Here is a 26140-nt window from a genome sequence, read left to right on the forward strand (position 1 = left end):
ACCAGAAGAAAAATCTGTCAATACAAATAAGCCTAGAATACAAAGATATTAGCAAACAAAGACTTGAAAACAGCTATTACAAATTATTCACTGATTTAAAGAAAACCAGGAACATTGTGAAGAGATGCAAGACCAAAAAAAAAAGGAGTTCTAGAAATAAAATACAGTATCTGAAATGAAAAATTTACTGGATAGGATGAATAGATTAGACACTGCAAAAGAAAAGATCCTTAGCTTGACGACACAATAATAGAAACTATTAAAATTGAACTGTAAAGAGAAAGAAGGCTGAAAAACAATAATAGAACCTCCATAACCTGTGGAATAACATCAAGAGAACCAACATAATTGTAATTGGAGTCTGTGAGGGAAAAACATTTGAAGATACAATGACTAAAGTGTTTCAACTGTAAACATATATATATCAAACAAACACACATACATACAGGCATAGAAATCTTAAAACCAAATTACTGAAAACAGGAACTTTTAAAAGCAGCCAAAGGGAAAAACTATTACGTAGAAAAGAACAAAGAAGAATTATTGCAGACTTATGAAAAACAATGAAACCCAAAAAAGAAAAAAAAACCACACACAATAGAGAGACATGTTTAAATTATCAAAAGAAAAAAGTCAACATAATTCTATATCCAGCAAAAATACCCTTCCAAAATAAAGGCAAAATAAAAACTTTTTAGAGCAGCAAAAATAAAGAGAATTCACTGTCTGCATTCTATACGATAAGAAATTTTTTAAATGCTTCAGGCAGAAGAAAAATGAGACAAAACAGAAAACCCGATATACACAAAGGAATGAAGAATGATGTAAATGGAAAATATATGGATAAATACAAACTCTCTCATAAGACTAATTAAGAAAAAAGAGAAAAGACACAATTACCAATATCGAGAGGGAAAGGTGAAACATGACTACATATCCAACGCAATAAAAGGATAATAGAATATTATGAATAGTGTTAGATCAGGGGCGACCCAGGCGTGGCGCCGGGCAACACAAGCGGCAGCCTCTTCTATGGCCGGGAGTCTGCACCCCCTTCAACAGCTCCCTTCAACCTGGTAGACATCAACGACGTGAGCCCCTCCGGCGGCTTCATGACCTAGCTTCTGAGGCCCGAACTGGACCCAGTGTACATTCCGCTGCAGCAGCCGCAGCCGCCAGGTGGCGGACTGATGGGCAAGTTTGTGTTGAAGGCGTCACTGAGTGTCCCTGGCAGCAAGTACGACAGCCCGTCGGTCATCAGTGTTAGCAAAGGCAGCCTGGACAGCAGCCACCCAGTGGTGGTGGCGCCCTACAGCAGCAGGCTGGCACGCATGTGTCCCAAGATCAAGCAGGAGGCTGTCTCCTTGTGCACCGTCAGTCGGCCCCTTGATGCCCACTTGGGCACTGGACGCCCTCTCAGCAATGGCCACCGGCTGCCTGCGCATGACTTTCCCCTGGGGCGGCAGCTCCCCAGCAGGACCACCCCGACCCTGGGTGCAGAGGAACTGCTGAGCAGCAGGGACTGCCATCCTGCCCTGCTGCTACCCCCAGGCTTCCATCCCCACCCCGGGCCCAACTACCCTCCCTTCCTGCCCAACGAGATGCAGCTGCAGGTCCCACCGCTCCATTACCAAGAGCTCATGCCATCCAGCTCCTGCAGGCCAGAGGAGCCCCAGCCAAAGAGGGGGAGAAGGTCGTGGCCCCAGAAAAGGACGGCCACTCACACTCGTGATTACGCAGGCTGCGACAAAACCTACCCGAAGAGTTCTCATCTCAAGGCACACCTGCAAACCCACACAGGTGAGAAACCTTACAGGCTGCGGGTAGAAATCTGCCCGCTCAGATGAACTGACCGGGCACTACCGCCAACACACAGGGCACCGCCCCTTTCAGTGCCAGAAGTGCGACCAGGCATTTTCGAGGTCGGACCACCTCGCCTAACAACATGAAGATGCACTTCTAAATCCCAAAACAGTGGATATGACCCACACTGCCAGGCGAGAATTTAGTATTTTTTGCCTTTCACACTGTCTTCCCGGTGAGGGGAGGAACCCAGCTTGAAAGCCCTACAACCATGGTCAAGTTCCCAACAAGTCAACTTATGAATGGATAATCTGGAGACATGAGGAAACCAAACAACAAAGAACAGATGGGGTCTATGACTGGATCTTCTATCATTCCAATTCTAAATCCAACTTGATCATATATTCCTGGACTTAGAAAACGCCAAGGAGGTGACTGGATGTTGTGGATATCAGGGTATAAATTAGATCCCTGAGTTGAAGGGAGGGAAGACCAGAATCCCTTGAATTGTTTCGATGCAATATAAGCATAAAGATCACCTTGTATTCTCTTTGCCTTCTAAAAGCCATTACTATGATCTTAGAAGAAGAGGAAGAAATTCAGGTACAGAAAATGTGTTTTAATAGCCTAAACGATGGTGTTTGGTGAGTCTTGGTTCTAAAGGTACCAAATGAGGCCAAAGTTCTCAAACTGCTGCATACTTTGACAAGGAAAATCTATTTATGTCTTCCAGTCTACATTTATGACCTAAGTCAGGTAAATATACCTGGTTTACTTTAACGTTTTTATGCACACAGTCTGTCATGCACTGTGGTTTCAGATGTGATGGTTTATTCCAAAGTATGCCTTAAGCAGAACAAATGTTTTTTTCTATATAGTTCCTTGCCTTAATAAATGTGTAATATAAATTTAAGCAAACTTCTATTTTGTATATCTGTAAACTACAAAGTAAAAAAATGAACATTTTGTGGAATTTGTATTTTGTATACTCAAGGTAAGAATTAAGTTTTAAATAAACCTATAATATTTTATCTGAAAAAAAATGAATAGTGTTAGACCAATAAATTCAATAACAAATGAAATGGACAAATTCCTTGCAAGACACACATTACAAAAATTGATTCAAGAAGAAACAGAAAACCTGAATGGCCTTAAATCAACTAAAGAAATTAATCACAATTTAAAACCTTTTTATATAGAAAACACTAGGCCTAGAAGGTCTCATTGGTGAATTGTTATATACCTAAGGAAGACAACACCACTTCTACACACTCTCAGAAAATAGAAGAGGAGCAAGGAAACACTTCCTAATTCATTAGATGAGCCCAGCGTGACTGACTCTGATGACAAAACAAAAGACACATACCCCCCCAAAAAAGAATCTACACCTCAATATCCATCATGAATACAGATATAAAAATCCTTTAAAAATATTAACAAATTAAACTCAGTAATATGAAAATGATACATTATGACTAGGTAGAATTTATTCCAGAAACACAAACTTGATTTAGCATTAAAAAATCAATTAGTGTTATTTATTACATGAACAGAACAAAGGAGGAAATCCATCTGATGATCTCAATGGATTCAAAGAAAGCATTTAATAAAACATCAATGCATTCATGATTAAAAAAAAAAATCACTCGGCAAACTGGTATTAGAAGGGTATTTCCTCAGGATCCAGGAATGGGCATTTGTTAAAAGCTCCCAGGTGATGCTAATACATTGTTGGGTTTAGAATCAAGGAAGAGCCAATCCCTCCACCAAACACATTTTAACAATGATGACTTCACCAAATTTTAATATTAAATAACTGTGGTATTTGATAACAGGATATTACACAACTGTCCATGAGACTAGTTTTTCTTTAAATAATCTGAATAACTAGCTAGTGCTGCCTAACTGTAAGGATCACCTTTGAAATCTGATTCCACCACTTAGTAGCTGTTACTCAAACACCTAAGCCTGTTTCCTCATCTGCAAAAAAGGGAGTAAAACTAAATCTGCCTCAAAGAGTTATTATAAAGATTATGTTAAATAATTCATGTAAAAGCGTGCCCTGTGCACAAGGCCTATACATAAAGAACTAATATCTTGGGGACTTCGCTGGTGGCGCAGTGGTTGGGAATCCGCCTGCCACTGCAGGGAACGGGGGTTCGAGCCCTGGTCCGGGGGGATCCCACGTGCCGCAGAGCAGCTGGGCCTGTGCGCTACAACTACTGAGCTTGTGCTCTAGAGCCCACGAGCCACAACTGCTGAGCCCGCGTGCCACAACTGCTGAAGCCCATGTGCCTGGAGCCCGTGGTCTGCAACGAAGAGAAGACACCGCAATGAGAGGCCTGCACAGCCCTTGCTCGCTGCAACTAGAGAAAGCCTGTGCGCAGCAACGAGGACCCAATGCAGCCAAAATTAAAAAAAAAAAAAAAAAAGAACTAATATCTTATTGAATGTTTCTATTACAATAAAACTAATTTAAGTGCTTGTTTTCTAAAGGGTTTTTAGCTTCATTAAGTCATATGTATTGTACAATTATGTCACTTTCTATAACAGGTCAAATCATTACATATATTTTAGGAAATCAAAATATCCTAGTAAAATAAATACGGGCTCAAGAATGCCCTTTATATAGTGATCCCCTACTCACCCTCTCTTGTTAAGTGAAAAGGTTAAGCTGCAGAACTGCTGTTCCCTATTGTGTAAAAAACAAGAGCTATGTATCGCTTGCATATGCATGAAAAACTCTAAGAAACTGAACAGAGTAAATCTCTGCCAAGGGAGTGGAGATGGGGAACAGGAAGTAATGACGAGAAGAACTTTTGTTTTTCACCATATAGCTTTCTATGCTATTCAGATTTTTTTTAGCTTTGGCTTGTATTTTTATAATTTTTCAAAAATAGTTAATAGAAGAAAACATTTTCAGCACTTACATATAGGCTTTCAAAACTAATTTAAAATTTAACACTTTCCTCTCCAGTGTCACCTAGGTTAGTGAAAACCACTACAAATAGATAAAAATACACTTCCTCTGGAAACAACACTTACATATCAGAACAGACCATTTCATTCAAAAGCCAACAAGCCTTTAAAAGAAGAAGAAACTGGAGGGGAGTATAAAGTTAACTGCTTCTTTTTACAATCTCTGAAAACCCACTTTGGATTTTGCCTGAACCCTTCTACACCGTTTATTTACATCTAAACCAGCTGAGCCATACCAAACTATTTACATCTATGTATGCTGAGCCATACCAAACTATTCCTATGTTATTGGTCCAATATCACAGCAACTTGTTAATCTTACATCGGAACACTAAACAAATGCTTTCCTAGAGCTTCCCAAGATGATTTTTATATCAAAATACACTGCTTATGATACATTCTTCTAAACAAAGATAACAGTTGAAAACTCCAAGCTAGTATAGGAATACTGGAAACCAAAAAAAAATTTTCCTACCGCAACCCAGTCTGAGGATTATTTGCAATACAAAAAGTTCTAAAAATTAGGTACTCTTTAAACATCAATGAGATAGTCAATCAAAACAGTTAGATTATTATTAAATGTTAACAAAAGCTCCTTTTTTTCTGAACTTTCTTGCTATTCAGTGAACATCTTCACCAAAAAGTGTCATTTATATTTTTGAAATGTGTTTACAAACACAGCTTTGTTTCACAAAATTCAAAAATACAAAGCCTGCATTCAAATAATAAAAATACCAATTACCTCATCTTTGACTCACTGAATAAATGCAAACCTGCTCCTTTCACAGGGATCAAATGGGTACTTTCAGAGAGCTAAAAATCAATCTTAGGCGGTAAAGGTGGCATCTCAGAAATCTGCAGGTTTCCAAGCAATGAAAGTTTCTGTTTGAAATAAACACTCTGTTAAACTACACAAGGCAATATATTCTATACATTTCCGGGGTAAGCTATATAAGAACTGAGAATCTAGCAGCCACTATCTCAGATAAAGTGGTCTTAAGTCAGTGAGAAGCTTACAATGGACAATATTTGTTCTGAGGTAGATTACTGAGATGAGAATTTTTATCATCTTTATCACAAAGGTCACATCTCTAAATTGATATACCCCTAGATCTCTCCTAACAAAACTCCTTAACTTTCAATTAATGTTTCCCTCAGAACAAAATTTTTCCAAATTCCACATACAAGGGTCAACTCAATTCCTGGCTTAAGAAAAAGAAAAGATAAAAAATACAATTTCCAAAGACTTCATGTTGAGATTTGCAACCCAATTTCAAAAGACAACGTATTTTCTACAGTCAACAAAAGCAGCTTTTGGCCCAAAAATCTGAGGATGAGTTTAAAAGCATTCAATAAAAGATGATGGTTCAGGGGCTTCCCTGGTGGCGCAGTGGTTGAGTGTCTGCCTGCTGATGCAGGGGACATGGGTTCGTGCCCCAGTTCAGGAAGATCCCACATGCCGCGGAGCGGCTAGGCCATGGCCGCTGAGCCTGCGCTTCCGGAGCCTGTACTCTGCAACAGGAGAGGCCACAACAGTGAGAGGCCCGTGTACACCAAAAAAAAAAAAAAAAAAAAAAAAAGATGGTTCACCCTTCCACCAGAAATTAAGCAGGTGAATAGACTCAGTTCCATTAAATAAGATTATCTTTTTCTGCTCTTATAGATGTTTCCCCACATCTATTATAATGCTAGACCATATAACCTCTCTTCTTCTGTGGTTCAACCCAACTGGCAAAAATCTAGGTTACTGTAGGAAAAGTATCACTTCCAAGGTTTTGGCCATCTAGTGGTTTCCAAACTGTGGTAAAATGGTTCCTACAGCCCTCATACAACAGAGTTCCTCTACCCAATCAAGGCCAGTATCAGAAAAGTCATCCTCCCCACAATATGACATTACTAAAGAACAAAAATGGCACACACTCTGTGAAAAGAAAACACTATGGAAGAGTTTGCTCTTCAGAGCTAGGGCTAGCTGTGGTTCAGGAGAGGCAGCTGTATTCACATACAACCTCAGTGGCTTTACCGCTTGGCCACTTCCTGCTTATCCTTGATGTTTAAATGTGGGGTCTTGGATGCGCTAAGATCTTTTCAGAAGAAGTACGAGAACAGATGGAACATGCTAATAAATGAACACCACAGGTCTCCAGACAGCTAATACACACAGTTCAGTGCTTCCTTAAAACTTCACCATGCAGCTGATATCAGGAAATAAAAATGCAATTTAGGATATTTAATCTAAGAAATTTAATTTAGGGAATTTAATCACTCTTTCCAGCAATCTATCACATATCCCCAAACCTAAATATAGTCATTCACCAGGTGTTTGACCTTAAAGTAGGGTACTTTGCAGAAATACAAGTGTAAAACACTATCTTTGCTTTCAGAAAACATACAATCTAAGATATATATATATATATATATTTTTTTTTTTTTTAATGAGAGTATTCTAAAACAGAAAACCTTTCTTCAATATTCACAAGAAGCAGGCTTCAGTCTTCTTTTAAACCTTACAGTGTTAACCCATTAGCTGTCCAGCTACAATAACTGGCTGGACTCAAAATCTGCTGGCCATACTGCCTTATTGGCTTTAGCTTTGCCTTCAGGAGCAAACAAGAACAAGTACTTTCCTTTACCTGAGAGTCCTTTAAATATCTGGAAGCCATATTTTTACAAAATTATGACCTGAAATGGCTGGAAAAGATTTCATAAAGGAAAGGGGGCTCAAATGGCACAAAAATGGCAAGTAAATATTCCAGTTTGTAAGAAAAGAATAACTAGAGGCAGGAGGTCAGGTAAAGAACAGTGCAACTGAACCATACAATTCACACTAGGGAGTAGTGAGTATAAAACTGGCTAAAGTAGGTTCCTATCAGATTATTAAAGAACTTAAATGCCAAGGTAGGACTTCTGTTTGTTTTGATAGCCAATAGGGAACACATGTAGACTCTTGAGACAAACCACAGGAGAAAGATGTTTTAAAGATATGAGGATTGTGTTTTGGACTAAACATTTGGGTCCCCCCAAAATTCATCTACTGAAGCCCATATTTGGAGATGAGGCCTTTGATAGGTAATTAGGGTTAAATGAGGTCATGAGGCTGGGGCCCCTGTGATGGCATTAGTGCCCTTATAAGAAAGGACACCAGAGAGTTCTCTCTCCCTTATCCCCTCTCACTCACACACTGAGGAAAGGCTATGTGAGAACACAGCAAAAAGGCAGCCCGTAAGCCAGGAAGAGTTGACATCAGAACCTGACAACTCTGGTACCCTGATCTTAGACTTCCAGCCTCCAGAACTATTGGAAAATAAATTGCTGCTGTTTAAGCCATCCAGTCTGCGGTATTTTGTTATGGCAGCCTGTGCAGACTAAGACAGACTGGAAAAGAGAGCAAATGGCAGCAAGGACGCCAAGTAAGAAGACTACTACAATGTCCAGTGGTGAAGTAACAGATAACAGCAGTAGCAGCAAGAATGCAGAAGCCATCAATTACCTATGAAAGAAAAATAAGCTACTTCACCTGGCCCCAGGGTTCTTAGAAATTATATTCAGGAACCCTAGCTATCCACTTCCAAGGTCCTTAGTTTTTCTGTTTCACCTACCATCTACTCTCATGTCACTGCAATTTAATAACGATCTTTCAAGAGGACATTAAGAATTATTACAATCAGAAGGCCCCAGAACTTTCTTGACTCTTGTCAAGTGACTGTCAAATCATCCTATAATCCTAAACCCAGTCACTGTCTTATCCTAAAGAACAACCAGCAAATACCTCCAATGGAGCCTATCAGTCCACAGGCCTCCACCAAAACCACCCCACTAGCGGTACTGGCTCTGGGTTCCATGAAGTTTGAATTTGTTGATTTCCTTCTTTAAAACAAAGTGCAAAGTTCTAAACAATACAATCCCATAAATACATATATACATGGAGTCAGTAAAAACCTCAATATTTCCCAATAAAAGGTGGCCTAGGTGTTTTATATACCCAGACAAGCACACTAATTGGAAAGGGGCAGCGCTGGGACCTGGGAAAGCCCTCATCTTCCCTAATCACAAAGAACCTGGAAAAGTAGCACCAGCACACAGCCCCAGCCCTGATACCTTGTCATTTACGGATAAGACTAAGTCAACCCTTCCTGCTTCCAGCAGAGGCATACAGCAGAAGAGAGTTCCACTTGCATTTCCCAACCTCATCCTTGCACCCTCTCATCCTCACTCAGGAGTATACCAAGGCCACCACATCCAGTACTTTAAAATCTTCAAAAGGTTAACTCTTACTGACACTGAAGTTTTGTTCAGATTACTGCTCATCAAACAAAGCAAAAACTTTCCTAAGAACTATTCAACTGTCACCCTACTTAAGCCTGTGGTTAACCTTGTTATTACAACAGATCCTCAACAAGGATTTAAAGCTAAGCTGAGGGGACTTCCCTGGTGGTCCAGTGGTTAAGAATCCACCTTCCAATTCAGGGGACTCGGGTTCGATCCCTGGTCGGGGAACTAATATCCCACATGCCGCGGGGCAACTAAGCCTGCGCTCTAGAGCCTGTGTGCCACAACTAGAGAGAAGTCTGTGAGCCACAACGAAGAGCCCGCCCACCACAACGAAAGATCCCCCATGCTGCCACTAAGACCCGATGCAGCCAAATAAATAAATATTTTTAAAATAAATAAAAATAAATAAAAAATAAAACTAAGCTGAGAATATAGGACTCAAAGGTACTAATTTGGGGGCTATATGGTTTGAGATATAATTAACAGAGTTTACTTTATTGCGTTAACTTCCCTCATCTAACCAAAAAGAGAAAGAACTCATCTGAAGAATTCTGAGATTGACTGTTGGAAATGTATGAGTTTTGCATAAATAGTCATTCATTCCACAACTTGTGAACTTGGAATCCCTTCAAGAGTTGCTATGCCACCTAACATAAAACAACTAATATTCGTACAGAATCACAAACCTCCACATTTTAGAAATAATTTCCTTAAAAATTATTTAATTTCATGACTTTCACAACCTCTTAGGCAGTATTTTTATTCTCCTCATTTTAGACATGAGATAGACTCAGAGAAGTTAACATACTGCCGTAGGATCACAAATCTGGTAAATGATAAAGCCAACAATGAATCAAAACTTTGTGACTCCAAACTCCTCCTCTTTCCAGCATACCACAATGTCTCTCTCTCTGTTCTCCACCACCTTTATAACTAAACAAACACTAAATCTTTGAAAAGGGGGAAGTGAAAATAATGAATTTTCCACACTATGAAACAACCATTCTTTTCTATGGCCTCAACTAAATAATAGCTGTGAATATTCCAATATCTTACAACTATCAAATTTCATCTTCCTCCCAAGGCACAAAGTCTGATGACAGCTAAACAATAAAAGAAGACCACACACAAAAAGAATTATACTCTCCTAAAGACATTTCGGACTGTAGTTGTCTATATCTAATATCTTGTAATACCAACAAGAAAAGTTTTATTTTATGGAGGCTTTTGATTATTGTTTTCTTTTTAACAATCAATAAATCTTGAAGCACTTTCTTTTGGAGATTATCAGCATGGCACCATTTAAGCCTCCAGTTACAACAAAAAATTGTAAAGATTTCTGGAGATATTAAATTCCTCCTCATGACAAACGGTACTCTGGTGCAGACTGGTATCAGTGCAGGTGCAACTATGACTGATCAGTTTGCTACTTCTGAGGGGCAATAAGAAACCACAGGCAAATGTGTATCACTGTTGACTTCTCTATTTCCTCTGTAAAATGAACAATTACCAACTTCCTACAAGAATTATGAGTTAAATAGTGAATGACTAAATATTTATGAAGTACATTTATCATTATTGATTTTTTTAAAATAATAAGACTCCTCCCATTCCCCCAATCATTCACTGGGCAAAGTCCCACTGCTCTACAACTTGTTCAGCAAGTCTCAGAGCCTACCCACTCTGGCAATACTCTGAAGTTTGACAAGAAATGTTATATAAAGTATGAAGGCAAGACAGACCCTGGCTGTATGGTCTGTTCTGTGTTCCCACAGCAGGGAATCTCAAACCTTTACAAACTTTATGTGGATTTAATTATTCAATATCACATAATGATTCTTCAGACAGTAACACTGGTAATGCTACAGGGAACAGGTCTGCAAGGGAACCAGAAAAGTCAGTATAGTCAATTGACCTGCCTCTCAAAACAGATACACAAAGACTAGTTTATTACACACTCACTTCATTGCTACGTTCATAGTTATATTAAACAGTAATGGGACTGAGCTGATGACAGGCTCCTGAGGAAAATTTCATACGCTCATTAGAATCACAATTTGTTTTTAATGAAGATACCTTTAATGAATATACTGCAGGAATAAACATCATGCTACTAACCTATGAAAACTTTTAACCAATATAAAAGTAGAGAATAAAATTACCAAAGACTGGTTTTGTTGTCTGTCCTCTATGAAACCAAATCTTAGCTCCTCCTTTTCTTCATGAATATGACTTGTAGGATTTTCTGTTTGCTCTCACACAGTTAAATTTGGATAAGAGTCAAGGCTGAGGCTTTATCTTGGAGGTAATAACATGCTGCTGATTTTTTATATATGTATATATACATAATTATTTCTTACTTGGTATTATGTATTTATGTAAATATATGTTAGCATCCTGAAATTTTCCATGCAAAATTACCAGGGAAATATCACTACACTCCTTGGCCCAAAAGATGAAAAGCTTATACCTCCTCAAAATGAAAAATGACTTCCTAAAACAATGTATAGGGCAAACTTCTCAAACCACAAAGCTCAGTCTGAAAAGCTTATACTGTATTCCAAGAAGAATTTCCTTTATATTAACAAGTTCACCACAATTTTTTTCTGTATTTAAAATAATTGTCTCTAGCCTAGACTTTTAGTCCAAAAGAGAAATTCTTATTTTGAGTTGAAAACAACAACAGTGGGGAGGGGGTGAGGGAGATTCACACACACACACACACACACACACACACACACACACAGAAGGGGAGGTCTATAACACCTTTTTGGAACTCCATGGGGCCGGGTGGGTTTTAGAATTCCATTTTTCAGATTTTAGAAAAGAAATACAGTATACAAACCATACCATACAAATCACCCCCAGCACCTGGTAATCATACAGTAACTAGAAAAATAAGAAATGTCAATGGCCTCCCTTCAGATAAGATCGAATCTTGCCACTAAAATAATTTATGCTGAATTTAAAGGAAAAAATTTGATTCATATCTTCTCCGATTTCAAAATGGCAGATCAGTGATTGTGGAACTGTGGCAAGTAAAAAGGTGGTCTTGACATATCATAAATAAACTGTGCTATCACCTAAAATAAAAAGAACTAGCTAATGCTTAAATAAGAGACACTTAGGATATTTAATAAAGTCTTAAAGTGGATCTAATTACGTGCCTAGTTGGAAAAGCATAATCAATTCAAGCTGCCTGTAAGTTGCCACCAACAGATTCAACATGCATCATCTTCCCCCTTTAACTTTATTCCAAATTGGGACCAACACTGAAAAACATTTTCCAAAACCTAAGTATGTCAAAGTCAGCTGGATACAGTAGGGTTTCCAAATAGCAAAAATCTAACAGGACCTCCTAACTCAGGAGAACTCAATGATTTTCATCCCTTGTTTATGAATGCCCATATAAACTTAGATTCTCTAAACTAACTTGTGGCCAAATCATGTTTCTGCCATAAGTTCAAAGTGAGCCTAGCATTTTTTCCTCTCCAGTAGCATAGTAAACCCTTTTTTTTATTCCCAACCATCTCAAAACAACATACGCCTCAGAACAGAGAGGCTGGATGACTATAATTCCCTCCAAGCAGGGATCCCCATGGTGTCCCACCACTAACTCACAACTCTTGCTGAGAGCTGCAGCACATATGCTCATTGATTAGAGTTGTGTGATCAGATTAAGTTCAACGTGTGTTCTCTACATTAACCACCAGTGAAGTGGCGGAAGGGTCATCATGAGTTGATCCTGCTCATTTTAAAGCCTCACAATGGCTCACTGGCAAAACCACCAGAAGAAAACAAGTGAACAACTTTTGAGGGAGGCTAATGCCAGAAAGACTTCCTTTGAGTAACTGGAATAATTTTTCAAATTCAGAGTATTCCCTCAGTTCAAATTCAGGCACTTTCATAACATCTAAAACAGATCTGAGAAAATGACATCTTGGGCCAGCTTTCTTCATTTTTAATAACCAAAAATAAGGTATAGTAGTGGGTTTTTTTTTAAAAAAAGGTAGTATTTTCTGTCCTGTGCCTTATCTCAAATTGTTTTTTTATTTTATTTTGAAGGTTTCATCCCTGAGTCACTGTCCAATGCAATAAAAATTAGTAACCAATCGCTAATCTGTTTTCATTTCTGTGTGATCTTTAAGTCCCCAATCAGCTTATAGTAGCTTGGATGACTCACCATGGTCTTTATGAGAGCACATTTTTAACCTGGAGCACATGAGAGCACATTTTAAACATGGAACAAAAAAAATCAAAGCTCTCCCTGTAAAAACATACAAGTCAGGGGTATGTGAAAAAATCACAGGATGATCTGGATAGAAAAAGAAAACAGAAGTTCAAATGACAGTTATATATATTACCAACAAATTTCTCTGTGCTTCAGCTTACAGAATAACAATTTGCTCCCTACCAAAACAATCCCCCTCCCCCAATGTAACATTCCCTTTTTATCGATTTTTGTGGGAGCAAGAAAAGATCCAGGATAAAGACAGCCAAAGAAAATACACTCTAAGGCTGGTCTTCTCACTGAAGAAAGGATAGTATAGGACTGCATCCCACTCCACCTTGGCCTCTACCCCCAAAGATACAAAGGAAAACAGGAGGAAGGCAATGTCATAAGCTAAACTCAATGCATCTTCCTATAACTTCAGTTTTACTTAATGATTAATTAAAACATATTTCTATTACAACAAATATGTTTGTGCTAGGGAGTAGAAAGTAAAATGCACATGAAGATTTTTAAGATAAGATTTCTTCTGCTCACTTACAATGTGTTGCTTCAGGCTACCAGGGGAGTTTATGCTCCTTCCCTGCCATTAAGAAAAAAGTGGAGAAGCTCTACCCTAGAGACTCATTCTCTCCAACCTGTCTCCCAGCTATTCTATCCTCTCAGGTCACATCATTTTTATTTATTTATTTATACTACACTTCATTCTAGAAAGGAAAATTTTCAAGCAGATAGAGAGCAATATAAAGAAAACCCTACATCCAAGTGGCAATGCCTAAACATGAAAGAGGGTTTTCAAAAGGTGTACACATTTCTGTTTACCATTCTGCACTATACAATATGTAGTCCACAAAATAATAGTATTAAGAAGAAATGAGCTACAAAAAATAAAGGTAAGGTTATTAGGTACCTAATGACCTTTCAAAACTATTCTTCAGCCTGATTTTGGCACTAGAAAGCAACTCTGACATGTTGCCCTTGGGGGGCATTTCCTCACCCTCCCCACCGCCATAAAACATCACATCATTTTATCTAAAGTAAAATGAGGTAATGCCTATAAATAGCTTAGCAAAGCACCTAGCATATGATAACAGTTCAATAAACATTGGCTATAATACTGGTTATAATTATTACTATTAATAGTAATATTACATTAGTATTACTTAAGAGGGTGCCATAGGCAGCTACAATTTTTGAATCTACAGTGTAGCAGGCAATATATAAAGATAATCTTATTTGATCCTCATAAGGATTCTGAAGGTAAGCATTATTATCCACTCTTCATAAAGGAAAAAAGTATGCTCAGCTCATTTAGATGACTTGCCTAAGGGCCACCTAGCTAATAAGTTGCAAAGCACTGTTCCAATCTAGTCATCTGGTTCCTGAACCCAATTCTTCCCACTGCACTATACTACCTCTCATAAAAAGTCAAGAATTCAAGGGCTCTCTCACTGATAGACTCCAACTAGATTCCACTCCATTTCAATAAGCACAGGTCAAAGAATGACAGGAATTCCCTCCAGTCAACAGACAACCAAATTACATACAAATACAAATCTGCACCAAATGTCATCAAACACTCCATCCATGAACTAATAAAAATTTGTATTTTTACATTAAATAATCAACCAAAGTCGCTAATTCTATACATCTAACTCCACCATTAACATCAATTCTTGACCTGATCATTTATCTCCCTCTGAATTCATTTCCCTAAGGGTATTCATTCACTCACTTAGTTTTAATTATAACTTGTAGGAACAAAAACCCAAATCTACATCTCCTATCCAAAGGAAATTGAAGTGTAGATAAAAATATATGCATGTACAAAAAGGTATTCACTATCATATTTTTTATAATAACAAAACGCAAATCAATGAACAAAATCTCTAAACGTCAAGCAGTAAGATAACTGATTTGATAAGTTATGCTATATTCATCCCATGTAATAATACCATACAATAATTTTAAATAGAGCTTATGAAGAACCTTTAAGAACATGAGAAAATGCTCATAACATCAAGTGAAATAAAAAAGCAGGACATGAAATGAAACCATCAGTAAGCTCTCAACTTTGCAAACATAGAACAGGAAAAAAAGACTAAGGAAATAAATCAAAATGTAACAATTTTCTCTGTATAGTAAAATAACCAGTGTCTTTTTTCCCTTGTTGCCTTTTCTGTTCTCCAATTTTCTTTTCAATGATGATTATGTATTAATTTTACAGGCAGAAAAGAGGTTTTTTTTGTTTTGTTTTGTTTTGTTTTGTTTTGTTTGCGGTACGCAGGCCTCTCACTGTTGTGGCCTCTCCCGTTGCGGAGCAACGCAGGCTCCGGACGCGCAGGCTCAGCGGCCATGGCTCACGGGCCCAGCCACTCCGCGGCATATGGGATCTTCCTGGACCGGGGCACGAACCCGTGTCCCCTGCATCGGCAGGCGGACTCTCAACCACTGTGCCACCAGGGAAGCCCCAGAAAAGAGTTCTTTTAACCAAAAATTTTAACTCATCTTGCAGCACTCTTCTCTCATAAATCCCCAAGTTAGCCAAGAGTCCCAAGTCATGTGAAATTTAAAATGCTCAAAACATACCAGCATCTTTATATATTTTTTTTCTCCAGCACTACCACCCTCCAATTATGCCAGAACTGCAAAAGTAATTTCTCTTACCTATAGAAATCCAGTCCTTCAAATTCTGTCAATCCTTTTCTTCTGATATTTTTCCTTCTTACTTCCTATTTTCCCTTCCTACTGCCTATACTAATACCAAGTCCAAACCTTCACCAGCTCATCCCTAGATTAGCACAATAGCCTCCTGAATAAGTAAGTGCTTTCCTTATTCTATTGCCTCACCACTAACAATTCACTCCACCACAGTTCACTCTGTGCCAGACACTGTTCCTGGAGCTTTACTTGTATTAACTCGGTTAACATTCATAACGACTCTATGAGGATGGCTAGTATTATTAGTCCTATTTTACAGATTAAGAAATAGAAGCACAGAGAGGTTAAGATACATACCCAAGGTCACCAGCTAATAAATGGCAATGATTAGATTTGAACCCATGCAGTCTGGCTCCAGATAACAGTATATAAAATATGAGCTACTCAAGGAGTGCAGGAGTGATGATCAATGAAAATCAGATTCTCTTTCCCTGAACTGTGTACATACAGGCCCTTGGAGTAAGCCTTCCATTTCTGGGTCTCTTTTCATGCTATTCCAAAACTGGGAGCACAGTTCTTCTCTTCCCTAATTCATTTTTCATATCTCCTTTAAAAGTCAACTTTAAATTCAACATTTTTGAGTTTTCCTTAAGCCAGCTCCCTCACTCCTCAGCACATTCTTACTCTTATGGACTCAATTTAACCTATATTAATGTGCAGTTGTTGACATTTTTTATGTTATAGAAGTTTACCTCACATTTTTACATTTTATCTTCCTGTCTAGATAATGAAATGCCTCCACTTTTTTTGGTCTATGTCCTTCTCCATTTGCCACCTTCCCAAAAGCTAGTAGAAGAGCAACCAGCACAAAGTAAATACTAAATAAATATGTGGTTAACTGATAAATCTAAAATAAATATGGCTCAACTATTTAACAAAGCAGAAAGTCTTTTGAACTAATATATTTAAATGTTTGTCTTCTTTTCATTTTATTCCCTAAGCACAAAAGCATTAGATTTGTAATTTCAACATTCCCATCCAAAAAAACATATTCAAGCAATACCCAAAAGCAGTCCTATTAAATACTTTTTTTAAAAAGATATCCCACACACTGTCCAGAAACTCCTTTTTTTTCCCCAGGAGACCTTTTCTAATAGTGTTATTTTGCTCTCTTGTGGCAAGAGTTATCCAAGTCTTTGACAACACTAAGCAGGCAGTGACATTCCAGACGTGAGTATCAACTGTTCAAGAACAAAAAAAGACTATTTGGCTTTAATAAGAGATTATCATAAATAGGCCCATTAAATCTAAAATGTGAAAACAATTGTGTTTATATTTAAAGTTGAGTATCTTCATCTTTATCTTCTTATCCAAGAAAATGATTTTAAATGTTTAAATTGTTAACGAAAACAGATGGAAATAATAATTAATTAAAGGTATGGCTCACTGTATATAATAAACAAGTCTCTAAAATACTGTGACCTAATCAAACTGGTTTTCAAATCCATTCTAAGCCATGATTACTTAAAAGAGCATTATAGGAACTACTCCGAAAAGCACACAGTACTCATGGTTATAATCTTGTCTCTAATTTTTGTTTTCCAAGAATGTATTTTCATATACACATTTTCTCTAAAAGACACCTTTGCTACTTAACTTTTACATTAAATGAGCCACTTAACAGTAGACCATATTTATCCTAAAATATTATATTTTTCCTCATATGCCTGCTGACTCTGCAGTTACTCTAATTCATCACTACAGCTCGCCAGAAGTAAATGTCTAATATGGTTCAGTTACCCAAATAACAGTACTAAATTTGAGTGTATATTACTATACACTATAGTTAACAAACTTCAACACTGATAGGTACACATATGAAACACATCCTACTCATAACTTTACAATACTTTAAGTGAAAAAGCTAAATCTAGTTTCCCCTCTATTTAAAATTACCATTCCTACTTATATTACACTTCAGTTAAAAAACACATTGGTAAAATTTTGGTGTTCTCTTCCTTGATATTTCAAATAATGCTTTAGCAATTTGAAAAGCTTACTCCATTTTAATTGAGTGAGTAGGTGTTTACTAATCATTCCCCTTTTTTAAAAAATTACTTGAGAAGTAGATACAGTTATAATAGGGAAACACCAGGAATCCTTGTGATGATGGAACTGTTTATGTATCTTGAGTATAACACTGTCAATAACCTAGTTGTGATATTGTACCACAGTTTTACAAGATGTTACTGTTGCAGGAAACATGTTAAAGTAAAAGTGGGATCTCTGTATTGTTTCTTACAACTGCATATGAATCTACCATTATCTCAAAACAAAAAGTTTAATTTAAAAAATACTGAAGAGTAATTTAATGAGAATTCATTTTTCTGGCCTCCCATAAAATTTTTTGAAAATGCAATATTTTCAAAAATCCCAAATGTGCATATGAAAATACCTCCCAAATGAAAAACTGTACTCCTTTTAAAAATTAAGAGCTAGAAAATAGTTCTTATAATTCTTTCCAAAAATCTTGAGCAAGAAGAAATCTATAGTGTTACAAAAGTCTGATTTGAACAAGGAAAAGTAAAAGCTTTACTTGCTTGTTAAAATAACTCTCTAGATAGAAATATAAGAGACAGACTCAACATATATAGATGGCTTACTAAACAAATTTATCCCACTCCCTTCCAACATCTCTTGTTACTTGGATTCAAAAACTAACAAAGGAAATTTTTCAGATACCATGTAAACATTTAAACTACGAAAAATTAAATCCAATATCACAATTTAGTTCTCCATACTCAATCCCTGAAGCTGGAGGGGACAGTGGATTTAAACACCAGAACTATTTCCACTTTGTCAATCCTTTCAACAAGCTTTCCTCCTATACACTGTCCTACAAAAGTGCCTCACCTTTAACTCCTACAGAGAGAAACCCCTGTCTCAAGATCACCATAAGAATACCTCACAGCTTCTATCATACCAAACAGACAAATTCACAGTTGTATCATAATGCAAAGAAAATTAACACCCTTGATGAAAATATATGACTATAAAAATTCCTCAAGACAAATAAGTAACAGAAAATACATATTAGCCTTTTCCATTGAGACTTTTGATGAAGTGTCGGCTATCTTACAAGTTATATATCGCTTTAGGAATAAGATTTAAAAATAACATCACGTACTACAGCATATACACTGAAATTAAGTCATCCTCAAAAAGGACAATCAATAAAGAAAATTATACACACAACTGTAGTTTTCATGAGGCAAAAGGCTTGGGATTTTGCAAATGTTACTTCAAAAACAAGGTAAGTCTAATCTTTAAGTCATCTCTTCAGAAGGAAAGTCATATCTTTAGCTCCTTATACACTGCAAATAATCAGGCATTAGGACATATTACATATCCTTTAACATGAGATCAGAAGATTATTAAAGTGTCAATAAAATATACAAATAAAACAATATTGCCATACCAACCTCTTTTAGACATTTCCTTTAAGATAAGAAATGGCTATAGGACCATATCTACCAGTATACTTTCATATAAAATGACTGCTTTGCTATTTTCCCTTCCCCCCAAAGCTAAATCCATTCACTGATTATTAGAGGTCATAGCTTTTTTTAATTACAATTTTTTCCTGAAATTTAAAACAAACCACATAGATAAAGATAAATATTTAAGTTCAAATTTTCAACAGATAAAAAAACCTAACAGTTTTAAAGCTAAAAATTTCCTGCTCTAAAGAATCAAATATTATGAACACTTCTACAATGTAGAAAAATAATTTTTTTCTTTGTATAATGCATGCTACAGAAAGAAGGACCCACAACTGTTCCAATGTCATGCTAGAGTTCACTGAACTTTTTTTAAATTTTAGACTACATATATCATAACTTAATTTTAAAAAGTAAAAAATATATATTTGCCCTTATTCTAAAAACAGAAAGTATTTCTAATAGCCAGTTTCTGAAGTTCATGTCCTTGATATCAATGAATGTCAGTTAAATATATTTTCTACAATTCAAGTCAGAGCTAACAGTCTGAAACAGCAATATCACTATTCATTTAATGAAATATACTAAGCATCTACTATGTATTAGACAAAGAAAATTTGAAAGTTCCTGAGAATGTATCAGTTGCAAAAATTGACATGTACTCAAAACAGTAGTAAAGAGAATACAGCCTTCTTCTATATTAACAAATAATTTTCTCTCCCCAACCCAAAAAAGCGATGATTTTCAAACCACTACCAATAAATGGATAGAGGTGGGAGAAGAGCTGGGGTTTGGCTGACATTTTATGATATCCTTTTGATTAAGGATAATATTAGTCTTTGGGATATTTAAAATTCAAAATGTTTTTATTTGAGATGTTAAACAACATGCTATATTTTCCCCTTAAGTTGTAATTTCATCATTAAAAATGAATTTTAGTAAATTAAGGTAGTGTATGATTTTTAAATAGAAACTTGTTTTAATGTAAAGTGGTATAAAGGGTTAAATTGGTTATGAAATTAACCTTCTTTTCTGATGTTTTGGTCCCACAGTATCTTAAGAAGTCAACTATCATTTTACTAGGGGAAATAAAAAACCACCGGTCAAAGAGGAATTACTGAGTTTCAGCCTAGAGATTTGACAGCTGGTTTTCTTATGTTGCTGTCTTGGCTTTTGTTTTTGTTTTTTTTTTAACCTCTTCCAGCACTAAGGAATAAATCTAAGTTAAACAGAAAATGATAGCTTTTGTACACTAGAATGGACCTTGCTTCTGGAACATCTATTTTTTAAAAATCATATGAGTATAACTAAGTAAGAAAAACCAAAAATGCACACTTAAGAAATATGGGATAAATGTTAATTATGGAGTAGAGTAGTTATAAATATACAGAAAGTAAATTTGAGGACGAAAGCACTAGTGTAGAACTAGGAATCTAATTTAACTTATTCTAAACATCCTAATGTAACATGAACGTAGGACAGAATTCAATCATCTTCGTTATTTGAAAGTACATCTAACTTTCTATTCATTTATTTGTAACATTTCAAATAACTGTGCACAAAATTGTTAATTTCCTGAAGACTTCCAAAAGGAATGGCCATCTTTTAAAATAAGTGTTACTAATTACTGCTTGACTCAATTCCACTTTTCATATACATATTTTAAATAACATTATTTTACCAATTCTTTAGAATCCAAAAGCTTAATAACATTAATGGGCTAAAATTTAGAAAATTCTTAAAATACAAATATTTAAATAAACAATTAAAAAAAAATACTACACATGGACCAAAGAGCATTTTCTTCTGGTACTTTTCTAAATACAGAGGCATGCTATAATCCCTTGCACTCAAACAAGATAATTTTCAATTTAAAATTTCAGAGAAAAGAGAACAAATTTTAAATTCACATTGAAATTCTTGAAGAAATGTCAATGGATCCTTAAAGGAACAGCCCACATTTGGGGCTTGTTTGTTTTTGTTTATAGTTTTAACTAGACATCACAACACCAAAATATGAGTTTCTGATTTTAGACATGATCTTACCTGATCCGCTGAACTGACTGCTTCCCAATGTCGTTGGTCTGGTTTTCCCACTATTAACAGGTGGGGAAAACATCTGCAAAATAATCCAAACGCATCTGTTAGTTGTGAAATTCTTCTAGATTCCTTGCAAACAAAAGTCCACCAAGAGTCATCAATTAGTTGCTGTATTTCAGAGGGAAGTTAAAATAAAATTGGATATATACATTCATACCCAGAAAAGCAAATACATTTAGTGATATTATTTCCTCACACTATTTGGAAATACTGGCTATCTTCTGTTCTGAAAACCCAGTCAGTTACATGAGAGATTCTAAGATTATTAAGTTTAAGTGCTAAGTTTCTGTCAATGATCTTCGCTTTGTACCAGCAGTTAATAAAGGAATTCAACGCATTAGAAACAAGGGCAGTGGGGCCAGCTGATATTTTTAAGTCACTCAATTATTTCCCATGTTAAGAAAATTGTAAATGTACATACACATATGTACTTCTTGTATATGCATATGTTCACACACATATACACATGTATAAGTACATATATATTTATATTAAAATGGTTCAACCCAAAAGGCTGGGAATCCTAGCCCTTCACTAGCTTTCCTGTAACTGACATCTTTCAGGTACCATAAACTATACATCTTGAAAAGGGAAATGGTTAGGAGTGTTGAAGAAAAAACAATTTTTTTTCATATGAAGTTCAAAATCCCTAATAATCATCAGGGTCAGAGGATGACTCAACCAAAGCTCAAGATTACGCTGTTCTCCTTTTAACTGGCTAAATCAAATGACCCCTCTGGCATTAAAGTTTTAAATCTGCAAGTCTAGACATTACATCAAAGTTCAGGTGTCCAACTTGGGGGAGCTGGACTCCAGCCCTGAGAACTACTGCTCAAAGCAGATGGAGTTCACGCTGCTTAGTCTCCACGTCGCTCTCCCCCCTTTCTTTCTTTTTCTGTAAACCTCGGCGGAACCCCAAGATGCCGCAGAAAGCTCTCATACCGCACTGAAGTCCAGCAGGTCGCTCAGCTCCTTATCGGTCCCTATAGCAGCCATGCGCTGCTGCTGGGTATTCATCTTCGGCCACTTCTAGCAGGTCCTAAGACAGAGAAAAGAGGCTCAGCGAGAGACCACCGAGGCCCAAAGTGTGTACGGGAATGGAGAGGGGCGTAGAAGAAGAGGAAAAACGCCGGGCTGCCTTCCAATATCCTACTCGTTCCCCACCACCGCGCGGGCAGGGGGCAGGAGAGCCCGGTGCCCGCGCCGGGTCCGCGAATCCACGCGTTTCTCGGCCCGGCCCGGGAGCTACGCGGCGGCTCCCGCAACTCGCCGCCTCTCCCGCAAGTTTCCGAGCCCGTCCCTGCCCCCTCCCCGGCGCCCCCTACCCCGCGCAGTCGCGGGGTGCCGGACGCGCGGGGCCCGGCCGGGGCGGGGGTCTCGAGGGGCGGGGATGAGGGGCGATTGGGCATCCAGCGAGCGGAGCGGCGGCGAGGGGAGTAGCGAAGTGACTCTCTGGCTCGGCAACAATAGAACTGACAAGTTGCAGGGAACGCGCCGCTCGCAGGCCCGCGTCTGCGGCCGCCGCCGCCGCCGCCCGGATGTCCCCCCGCGGGCCCCGGGGGTCGGAAAGCACATCCCCCCCGCGCGTCCCAGGGGCGTTTTTAAAAAGAAAACAGAAACACCGACAACTAGCCCCGCTCTTGCCCGGCGTCCTCCTCCCCCGGCTCGGCCTCCTCCCACTTTTGCTGCCCTGCCCGCGGCCGGCCGGCCCCGGACCTGCCTAACAATGAGCCTGGCTCGGCAGCCGAAGAACCCGCTCTCCCGCGCGCCCCGGAACCCCAGCCGAGCGCTGAGCGGGGCGCGCAGGCCGAGCGCGCCGCCCGCGGGCCTGGCCGCCCGCGACTCTTCACCTCCGCCCCCACTCCGCTCCCCAACTTGGAGGGGACCCCGAGTTCGGCTCTGTACAAAGGGGCGCGGAGTTGGGGCGCGGGCCGGGGTCGCCTCCGCTCCGCCAGGGACGCGGCGCCGCTCCGCAGTCCCCAGCCCCAACACGGCGTCCCCCTCCCGCTTGCCGGCCCGCAATTACCTGCCGCCCCGTCTCCGCATCCAACCACCCCGATTAAAGTTCACTTTGGCCGGGAGAGCGGGCTCGGACTTCCCCTTGCACGGCCCGGCGGTTCGTCTCACTTTCCCCCGCGCGAGCTTTCGGATCCGGGCGGGGGAGGCGGCTCTCAGGCCTGGCCGCCCCTTCCTCCCGGGGCGGGCTGGCGGTCCCCCCAGATAGAACTTGTGGGTCTCCTCAGGCGGACATTTTTTTCGCTGAGGCGGCCTCAGCACCGCGCTCGGCTGGTTCTGGATCCCTCCGCGCCGGGAAGAGCCCCGGATTAACCCCTTCGTCCCCCGCCCGCTCCTGCCGCCTGCGCCGAGGAAGTGGGGCCAGCCGAGGGGGCGGGGAGGAGCCTGCGGGAACGGGGAGGGGCCGGCGCGCGGCTGGCGGACAAAGCCCGCGGTGGGGTGAGGCGGGCCGGAGTCGGAGCCGCTGGGGAGGGGCGGGAGGCACGCGCAGACACCCAGCGAGGCAGGGCCAGGCCGCCCGGGAGGACGCCTGGTCGGGCCCCCGGGAGAGGGTAGGCGGGCACCGTGGCGCCTCCCCGGGCTCGTCCTGCTCCGGCTTCCCGCCCCGAAGCGGAGCGGCGGAGACGCTTCAGCGGGCTCATCTGGATCCGCTGACCAGGCCACCCAGCCCGAGGCCGCAGAGCCCTGAAAGGCTTCCGTTCCCGAGCAAGCCGCGCTGGACGCCGAACGCCACACTCGGCCTGGCCTGAAGGCTCCGGCCCTGGGAGGCTGCGTAGGGCTCGGCTTGGAAGATGCGTGTGTGGGGAAGGAGACCGGCCACCTCGGTCGGCTTTTGGAGTAGGTACGGTTGGTCAAATTCGTTGCTGAGCGGAATGCAGAAGAGGCAAAACCTTCCTCAAACCACACAAAGCAACGTGGGCTTCAGGTTCCCAAACACTCCACTCACTCAAGCGTCCACGACTACAATCCTCTCTTCCCATCCGAATCCCAAAAGAGGCCACCGAATCGCACAGCAGGACGAGTTCTTGTAAATGGATCAAGCCAGTCCTTTCATTTTACAGAGACAGCCCAGAGAGGTTCTGTCACAAAGTCGCAGTCTTGGCGCAAGTACTGAACTTGGCCTGAAGAACCCCAAACGGAGTAAGAAGACGACAAAATAACTAAACCTCAATTTCATTCTATTCAGACGTCAAAGTAAGGTTTTCTCCAATAGCAGCCAATGTTTTGACTCTTTTGGGTCAGTGAATGCAGTAAAGACCAGTAAGCCCCAGGCGGAAGAAACACTGTGAGGAAAGAAGACATATCCAAAGTAACAAATTGAAAAATGCAGCCAACGCCTTGAGGGCAACAACCTGGCAAGAAGGAGCCATTGGAGCCCAGATTTGCATGGAAACAAGGAGATAGACTTAGCTGCAAATATGCAATAACTGTACTTTATTACAAATAGAGCTGTCCAGCGGAAGAAGGCAATTGTAGCTTGGGGGTAAGGGTTTCCATTACATTCTCAACAGCTACACCCTGCACCTGGCCAGATCCTGTGGTAACCTTCCCTGTATCTACTACCCCTTATCTAGGTAAACACCTACCCCCTTTCTTAGCATCACATCCCCGGCCTGGCTGCCTACTGGAGAATGCGGTTCCATTCCAAGCAAATGAGCAAAATTCCAACCTAAATGAAGCAGCACAGTCCCATTCCGTGCTACAGTTACTGGTTGGCACTGTGCATGACAATTTGGGCCAATGCTGGGGGCTTCGGGGAAAGTTTTTGTTTATTTTTTTTTCATATTCCGAGAGCTTCAGAGGCAACTTCCTCTTTCTGCACGTACTCAAGAAATCCAGGAGCATAAAAACAATGAAAAAATGTGAAGGAATATCACCAGCATATTTTACAGAAAAAAAAAAAAATCAAGGAACCTCTGGACTTTGGGCAGCCATCTTCCAACCACCAGGTCCAGCCAGGTGAAAATAAAGCAGACATGGAGAAAGCATAGGCAGAAAAAGATATGCTTTGGTGATGTTTTTGAGTCTCTGATCACAGCTTCTGAACCCAGGACTACCGTCACTGATGGAACCAACAGGATTAGAGTATTCTGCTGTTTGTAATCTAATGTGTTCTAAGCGATATAGGCCCAATGGCTATTTTTTGTAGCAAAGACCTAAACATCAAGATGAAAAGTCTGAGTAGAACTTTTAAGACCCCATACCAGTAGAAAGATTCTCAGTGGTAAAACTGAAGAGAAATCTTGGGGAAAGGAGAAAGCATATAATCCCATCTCAAGATAAAAGAAGAACCAGTTTCTTCTCATCCTTCTCATACAACTAATTTAGAGGAAGAAATTACTGTCTGCCCAAACCCTCGGTCATGGGGACTCCCTCACTCCTTTGAGGGACTGACTGAAGTTTTTCATTTCTATTATGGCCCATATTGTTATATACTTTATTTTCCTCATTAGATTCAACACTCCTTGAGGGATGGGACTGCTATGCATCTGTCTGTACTGTGCCCCTAGCATAGTGCCAGGTGTATAGTACACACTTAAAAAAGGGAGGCTGGAATTAAATCTATCAGTCATTTGGC

At 39.6% G+C, this 26140-nt stretch overlaps 1 protein-coding gene and 1 pseudogene across 1 annotated transcript in view; one reads left to right on the top strand and one right to left on the bottom strand.

The window, feature by feature from the left end:
- LOC116749824 overlaps positions 1–1941 on the top strand; it is a 117136-nt pseudogene extending 115195 nt beyond the window's left edge.
- The window catches only part of TCF12 (transcription factor 12), a 393445-nt gene extending 369586 nt beyond the window's left edge, over positions 1–23859 (bottom strand). Inside the window, 3 exon segments of the mRNA XM_032621190.1 lie at positions 21493–21565; positions 22489–22585; positions 23573–23859. Coding sequence (XP_032477081.1) covers positions 21493–21565; positions 22489–22563 — 148 coding nt within the window. The 5' untranslated portion in view covers positions 22564–22585; positions 23573–23859.
- Positions 23860–26140: the final 2281 nt, after the last annotated feature.

Source organism: Phocoena sinus, chromosome 2 (genome assembly GCF_008692025.1).
Source record: "Phocoena sinus isolate mPhoSin1 chromosome 2, mPhoSin1.pri, whole genome shotgun sequence".
In the NCBI taxonomy this organism is placed as follows: Eukaryota; Metazoa; Chordata; class Mammalia; order Artiodactyla; family Phocoenidae; genus Phocoena; species Phocoena sinus.